The 8521-nt window shown below is 39.6% G+C and overlaps 1 protein-coding gene across 1 annotated transcript; it reads left to right on the top strand.

Moving 5' to 3' along the window:
* Nucleotides 1–2757: 2757 nt before the first annotated feature.
* Nucleotides 2758–4632, top strand: LOC125359760 (AP-2 complex subunit mu-like). The gene has a single exon (XM_048357678.1). The coding sequence runs from the start codon at nt 2977–2979 to the stop codon at nt 4156–4158; it is 1182 nt and encodes a 393-aa protein (XP_048213635.1). The 5' UTR covers nt 2758–2976; the 3' UTR covers nt 4159–4632.
* Nucleotides 4633–8521: the final 3889 nt, after the last annotated feature.

Genomic DNA, 8521 nt, shown 5'->3' with positions numbered 1-8521 from the left:
TGAAAATTATTTGAATTGCTTGATGCTATCTATGGAACTGATGAACAGTTTAATGTTTATTTCGGTGGCTTTCATAAATAAACAACTTTTGTCTTTCTGGGGACTGTATTCCACAAAAAAATTAAGCAATGATAATGAAGGCAGGGGCATAATAAAGTCATATTAATATGGATGCTAAGTTGTGTGGTTACAGATGGTTTTGATTTTAGAAAAAAAATACTTTTTGAGAACATACTCAGGGAGTGGTGACCTTGAACATGAGCATGAGGCTGAGAGTCTGCTGGGGTGAGAAACAAGTTAAAAATCAATTTCACAAAGCTTCAGTTGTACACAACAATATAAATGTGTCTTACCAATATGATGCTGAGAATGCAAAACAACACACACAGTATAATTCCATTTTTAAATGTAAAAATCTACCAAAGTAACTAAATTGTCTTACTTCTGGATGCATTCATGGATGGATAGGGGAAACTGAAGCTATTGTCATGGAAATCAGAATGATAAATAATTTAGAGCAGAGAGAGAACTGTGATCTGGAAGGGACACATGAATGCTTTGGGGATGCTGGAGGTGTTCTAAGTATTTCTTGTGTTAATATATAACATATATTGAAATATATTAATATAATTATACAATATTGGCTTAAGGACCATTTAAAAATGGAATATATATTTTTTCTGTTTTCAGTTTGCATTTCGCAAAAAGGTATTAATGTTTATTAGTATTATAGTGTGTATTATCTGGTATGTACTATGACAAACGGTGCTAAAAGACCATTGGAAACTAAAACAGTATTTTATGGTAGATTCAATTAACATCAATGTGGAAATCAAAACTTTACATTTGGACATGCCTTAAAAAGTTACTAAAATTATGTAATTTTGTATATGCTTAAATGTCTCATTAAATTCAGCAAAGTTCATGGAGTTGAATTTATATGCTCATGATGTGTATATAACATGATTCCCCTAAATTTACTGGTAAGGGATGATGATTTGCTTGATTAGAATAATATCTGTGAAGCTTGAGAGAGATCAAGAAATTTTTATTGATATTTAGGAATTCCATTATGAATTTTGGTGGTTACTGAAAATAGGAGATGAAAATGTCCCTGATAATGTATCTCCCAAATGAGATACACGTTGATCTTATTGCCGGAATGGAGAAAAAAAGAGTGGGCTTTGGAGATGATGAAAAATATAATTGGGGCATTTTGGACTTTGGAATGTTCAAAGTTTACTAAGAAAAGTACCTTACTTTTTCAGGTAGCTTTAAAAAACACCTTAAATATGCAGAAAAGTTTTGAAAATCATAAAAAGAACTCTTTTACATCTTATATCCAAATTTACAAATTGTTTTATTATTTGTGTTATTATTTCTCTGTCTATGAGTACCCTGAATAAGTTAGACACTACATTGTGTTTATCTTAGATGAGGACAGTCTAAGTAACCCCAATTCAGTTGTCTACATTATAAAGTGTAACTTTGATATGATACTATTTTAATCCATATCTGTATTCAAATTTCATCAATTATTCTAATAAAAGCCTCTATATCTATTTTGTGAAGATCCAAATGCAGAGTTGCACATTGCATTTGTTGTCATGTCTCTTTAGTCTTCAGTCTGGAAGATTTTGTCTTCCTTGACCTTGTTATTTTGAATAGTATAGGTCAATTATCCTGTAAAATGTCTCTCAATTTAGAGTTGTCTATTTTCTTATCAGTAGATTTAGATTCTTCATTTTGACAGAATTTCCTTCAAATTGAAGACCACGGTTATTTTTGTAAGTAGAACTAAAGAGTTGTTCCTATTTCTGTGATCTTCCCCAATGCTGAATTTTTTACTTACTCTATTCTTGGTTATGGAGTCAGCTATTTTTACATGGTATATTCAATAATCAAAAAGGAATTTTAAAAGAGCATATGCATCAACCAAATCCAGGGTGTATTATCCAGGTATGGTAGATTTTGGTGACACTGACTTGGTTCTATGGTGGAGGTTGGTATGTATGTGTATGCAGTATGTGTGTGTGTGTGTGTGTGTGTGTGTGTGTGTGTGTGTGTAAGAGAGAGAGCAAGTGTCATAGCAGAAATTCTGACACCTAACTTGTACCAACAGAAGCATTTCCTTCCCAAAGGGCTATTAACCTCTGCTTCTTGGCATTCTCTTTCATTAAAGCCAAAACAAGCCAGGCCAAGCTAAAATGGAAATTCTAATAGCCATTCTGCAGAGTAACTTCAAAAAATTATGTATCCTAGAAAAGTCAATATTTGAAACTTGTTCAATGAAGTCTCTTTAAACAACTTCATTAGCAGAAAATAAAAACTATGTAAACGCTGACTTTTTTTTTTACTTACTCTATTCTTGGTTATGGAGTCGGTTATTTTTATCTGGCATATTCAATGATTGAGAATAAAAATGCCTATGTGCCAACAATGTAGGCACAAGAACATTAGTGCCAGTAAGGACAAATTAGGAAAACAGATTCCAGTCTAACCCAGAGGATTCTTTTTTAGCCACACAGGGTGTTTACATCTAAAAGCAAGAAGCCAGGGATTTACACAAGATCTCCGGGGAGTGATCTTTGTAGTATATATATATATATATATATATATATATATATATATATATATATATATATATATATATATATATATATATATACTATAGGGAAAAAGTGTATTCTTTTTGAAAACTGTGATTATAGTCATCTCTTCAATAATATTTTTGTTGGGCGAACAAGGGGGCGGGCGGACATCCGGAGAGCGGCCGGACTGTCCAGGCAGTGGGCCAAGGACGCCAGATCTGTTCTCAGAGCGATGGGCCGAGGAGACTGAGCTGCAGCCATGATTGGAGGCTTATTCATCTATAATCACAAAGGGGAGGTGCTTATCTCCCGGGTCTAGCGAGATGACATCAGGAGGAATGCAGTGGATGCCTTTAGTGTCAATGTTATCCATGTGCGGCAGTAGATGCGTAGCCCCATCACCAACATCGCTCGCACCAGCTTCTTCCATGCTAAGCGCTCTAACATCTGGCTGGCAGCTGTCACCAAGCAGAATGTCAATGCTGCCATGGTCTTCGAGTTCCTCTATAAGATGTGTGACATAATGGCTGCCTACTTTGGCAAGATCAGTGAGGAAAACATCAAGAACAATTTTGTGCTCATCTACAAGCTGCTGGATGAGATTCTCGACTTTGGCTATCCACAGAACTCGGAGACAGGCGCCCTGAAAACCTTTATCACCCAGCAAGGCATCAAGAGTCAGCATCAGACAAAAGAAGAGCAATCCCAGATCACCAGCCAAGTGACTGGGCAGATTGGCTGGCGACGAGAAGGCATCAAGTATCGCCGGAAGGAATTCTTCCTGGATGTGCTGGAGAGTGTAAACCTGCTCATGTCCCCACAGGGGCAGGTCCTGAGTGCCCATGTGTCAGGCCGGGTGGTGATGAAGAGCTACCTGAGTGGCATGCCTGAGTGCAAGTTTGGGATGAATGACAAAATTGTCATTGAAAAGCAGGGCAAAGGCACAGCTGATGAAACAAGCAAGAGTGGGAAGCAATCAATTGCCATCGATGACTGCACCTTCCACCAGTGTGTGAGACTCAGCAAGTTTGACTCTGAGCATAGCATCAGCTTCATCCCGCCAGATGGAGAGTTTGAGCTCAGGAGGTATCGTACCACCAAGGACATCATCCTTCCTTTCCGAGTGATTCCACCGGTGTGGGAAGTGGGGCGCACCAAGCTGGAAGTCAAGGTGGTCATCGAATCCAACATCAAGCCCTCACTCCTAGCCCTGAAGATTGAGGTGAGAATCCCCACACCACTGAACACGAGCGGGGTGCAAGTAAACTGCATGAAGGGGAAGGCCAAGTACAAGGCCAGCGAGAATGCCCTTGTGTGGAAAATCAAGCACATGGCTGGCATGAAGGAATCACAGATCAGTGCAGAGATTGAGCTTCTTCCGACCAATGACAAGAAGAAATGGGCTCGATCCCCCACTTCCATGAACTTTGAGGTGCCATTTGCCCTCTCTGGCCTCAAGGTGCGCCACTTGAAGGTGTTTGAGCCTGAGCTGAACTACAGCGACCACGATGTCATCAAATGGGTGCGCTACATTGGCCGCAGCGGCATCTATGAAACCCGCTGCTAGCTGCCACCAGGCAACTAAGCCCAGCTCCCCTCCCGCCTTCTTCCACAGGTCTAGCTACCCCTGGCCACCACACATCAATGTCTCCTCCCCACTGCTTTGCTGCCTTCCCCTCGCGCCAGCCCCTGAGTCTAGGTCTGGACCAACGACACTGAAAGTGAGACTGGTAGAGCAGTCCCTCAGCTTCCTGTGCAGGGTGGTTTTTGAGACTCCTGCTCTTCCATCCATCTATCCTGGCCCAGTACGAGGCTCTGAGTTCTGTGACCAAAGCCAGGTGGAGTCCTGTCCCTTCTCCCCGACCCCCCTTGCCACTCCTCTGGAGTGGCAGGGTTGGCTACCTCTCTCTTGCCTTGGAGCTTCCCCAAAGGCCAGTAACAGATCCCCAGCCTCCAGCCCTTCCCTGCTTTGGGATAGTGTGAGCTTCATTTTGAACATGTGTGACTTGTCCAGTTATAAACCCAATAAACTGTAGAACAAAAAAAAATATTTTTGTTGCCATAGTGTTTGGGGTTAAATAATTAGAGATCTGGGGATTGCAGTTCAAACCAACCCATGCAGAAAAGCCCATGAGACTCTTACCTCCAATTAACTGCCACAAAACTGAAAATGGAGGTATGGCTCAAGTGGTAAACAGCTAGCCTCAAGCAAAAATGCTCAGGGACAGTGCATAGGCTCTGGTTAGTTCAAGGCCCAAGACTGTGTGTGCACATGAGCACACATACACACACACACACCACACACACACCACACACACACACACACACACTCACACAAAGTCTCCAGGAGCCATCGAGTAAGTCAATTGTATTTAGCCATGGCAATCAAGAGCCTGAATGACTAGAGTAGACTGAAACAAGTAGAATCTACACCCCCTGGATAGTAATGACAGAGCTAGCAAACAAAAATACAGAAATCCACTTAGATTTAAATTCAGATAAACAGGGAATAACTGTTGAGTATAAGAAAATCTCCAATATTGGGTCCTGAGTTTCATCTGTCAACCTTCCTCAGAGAAAATGACTTTATCTTGCTTTGTAATGCCTTTCTCTGCTACTCTGAAGACCTCTGAAGTATATGTGAATCCATCTTAGTGAATCCCCTCTTGGGATTTTACTTAGTGCATTTTAATTCTAATGGGTCATCATGTTTCCAAGCTTATAAAATATTAGGAGCACAATTTGGAAAGGGGAGGGGACTTTCAGAGGCAACCCTGAAACATGAACAACAGAGATTGCAGTCAGGGAAGAAAAAGATGAACTTTGAAAATCAGACATAAGAATTAAAACAGCATTGGGTCCCCACAGATTGAGAGAACAAAGTATTCTTATCTCCCCAAGGCTATCACCTCATTGTACCCCCACCTGCCCACACCCTCATCACTGAGGTTGATATGAACATTCTGGGACATCAAAAAGAAGTCAGATCATGTTTAGAATATCATCGAATACATCTTTGATCCTTTTTGGAAGTATTAAGAGAATACATTATAATTCAATAAACACTGTCTCAGAAAGCAAAGCAATGTGTGACATATTTGACAAAGAGTTTAAAACTAGCTAAAATTGAAAATGGCAAGGTCTGGATGTTTAATAACAGGAAAACCTTCAATGTAGGGAAAACACAGCCTTCTCGAACAAATTGTTTCCTGAGACTTCCAAAACTGTAGACATGTTCCTGTTTCTAGTTTTATTACTGGTATTTTTCAGGTGAGTGTGTTACCCAAGTTGGGATTAAATGAATACTTTCCTTAATGTTTTATTTTTCTTGGCTCATGGAGATCCAGTTCTCTCCAAACCATTAGCCTTTGAGGTCATAATTTCAACTAACTCCAGTCATACCTGTTGCTTTAAAGAAGCATTTGACAAGCTTTTAGAAACCTTGGGATTCAAAAACACTGTCTAAGCATTTTGATGGGGGCAGGGGAGAGGAGGGAGCGTGGAATGGTTTTATTTGCAAAAGAATATGTCTGTACAGTAAAAGGACTGATTCCTAAGAGTCCTTTTAAAGCTGTGTAACCTTCCTGAACTAAAATGCCATTTCATTAATACTCATGTCCTCAAAATTTTATGCCTCAACTTTACAAAGAAAGATAAATATGTCACAAATCTAGGCTGTGCAGATGGACAGAATTCTCTTAGCATCGGTCCTGGAAATGCTGGAATATGAATGTGGATGCAGAGTGAGACAGTCAAATGTCAAAAGAAATCTGTTGGCTTTCTAGCAGTTGAATAATTCAGATGATGTGCATTAAGCCAACTTTCTTAATTTCCCCTTTCCCCCAGCCCCCTTTCTAGTTCTTTCCTTTTCCTCCCGTGATCCTTCTCTCTCCCTCAAAGCTATTTGTTACAGAGATCCTCTGGAAAGCAGGTAGTCTTCTTTCCATGAGAGCATCTGCTGCTCAGAATGAGAGGCAAAGATCTAAAGGCAAAGGAAATGAATCCCACAGTCCCATAAATGACATTTTTTTAAAACCTTGTTTATTTAAAAAAATTTCCATTGAATCAATTGAAACATTTTTATCATTCACAGTTAAACAAACTGTCTAAAGACAATGATGTTCCTCCTTTTATATTTCTGATACTGAGATTTGTTTCTTTCTGGGTCATGTTTCTTCCCCTGGAATTTTACAAATGGTGTGGGTGGTTGCTGTCACACTAAGGGTTGTTGTTGGTTTTTTTTTAAACCATTTGTTAATAATATTCTCTCAGCACTGACTCCAACCTTTATAGTTGTGACTATTAGTGAGGCTTCAAGAGCATGTGGTGTGTTTTTATTCTTTCAGCCCTAAAGGAAAAAAAACTCCCTGGAGGACTTGAGGCTGGCTTATTATTAGCTAGAAAGAAGGAATCAGAAAGCTTAAGCTGGAAGGCTAAAAAAATGTTTTTTAACTAACCCTGAGTGGATAATATGGTACAGCAGAAAGAACAAGGGCTCGAAGCTCCTATGAGCCTGAATTTAAACTCTAACCTGGCCACTTAGTAAATCTGAAACACCAGTCATTCCAGAGTTTACGTGGTAGGTTTTTAGGTATAGGTTAATGTGTGATATCACCTACAATACTGGGGGAAAAGATTTTTGACAATTTCCTCAAGTAGATATATTAAAATATACTCATTTCACAAGTTTTCTGGAGGGACTTTATAAAAGTTCCTCACAATGTTTGTCCTGTGGTCCTTTGAATGTCAGCTTCATGTGAGGATCATTTCCCATTTCTCTCCTCATTCCTCCGCCCAGCCCACGTAAACCCCCATAAACACCTACGTGTGTGTACATGACAGGAGGACCAGGATTCTTATTGTATCCTCTGCTTATTAAGGGGGAAAAACTGGGTAAGATTGGAACTTGTCCCAACCTGTCATGTTGTTGCAGTAAATTTTGATTCTCAAATAAAACCCTTTGTCAATTTCAGGAGACCACTAAGGGTAGGGCCTACCTGAGACCCTGTCTTGGCAGCCTATGTATAGAGAGGAAATGAAGTGACCCAGCTTGGCAGCAGACATTTCCCTGTGAACTTCTGCCCATTCTTTCCTTTCTTTGTTTTCCCTCAAAGCTATGAAATGTGATAGTACACTGCCTGGATTCACTGTTTTAGGACCATGACACAAATGTTTTCAGTTTGTCTGACAACACAAATGGCTCTAGCAGCTCATCAGTTGGAGACCATTTTGGAATAACAGAAATTTCCAGGAACTAAGAATGTTTGCCAACATTGTGCTCTCCCTTCTTACTTCCCCTGTCCTCTTTCTCCTTGTTTCTCCTCTAAGCTAGTTTCCCTTCCTGCCCCCAACCCTCTGGCAGGCACAAGTGAAATTCTTTCATCTCTTTGGAAGCCTGTGGACATAAACTCTTTTGTTCTTTAGTGTCTTGATTCTTCCCGATTTCTACAAAGTTCTGCTTTTGGCTTCAGTGCCCGATGCTCAAGTTGTCTGTTGAACAAGAGAGATACATTCTATCTAGAGATCTAATGAGGAGTAATGTCCTGAGCAGTAAAGGCTGGCTATCAAATTAATGAGTTGTGCTTGTGTTTACATTTCTAATGGGGGAAGTCAGAGAATTAAAGAATGAATAATATAATCAAGTACTGAACTAAAAGTAAACACAGCAAGCTTTGTAAGTAAAGAAAAACAGCCTAATTTCAACGTATTTGCTCCTGGTTAGCTTTTTTTCTTAAAAACATTTTTTTCAGCTTTACTGTACTATAATTTTGTAGCGCAAGTAAAAACTACAAGGTATCATAACTTAGCCTATGCAGTAAAAGGAATTCTCAGAGAGAAACTTATAGACAAATATTTCTTTAGTCAATAACCTCATTTCATTCCTCAAAGAATAAAGTAAAAGAGAGAGTAAAGCAAAACCCTTATATTTA

Source organism: Perognathus longimembris, chromosome 1, assembly GCF_023159225.1.
Source record: "Perognathus longimembris pacificus isolate PPM17 chromosome 1, ASM2315922v1, whole genome shotgun sequence".
NCBI classification, from domain to species: domain Eukaryota; kingdom Metazoa; phylum Chordata; class Mammalia; order Rodentia; family Heteromyidae; genus Perognathus; species Perognathus longimembris.
The sequence above is the reverse complement of the archived record's forward strand: the minus strand, read 5'-3'. Positions and strand labels throughout refer to the sequence as shown.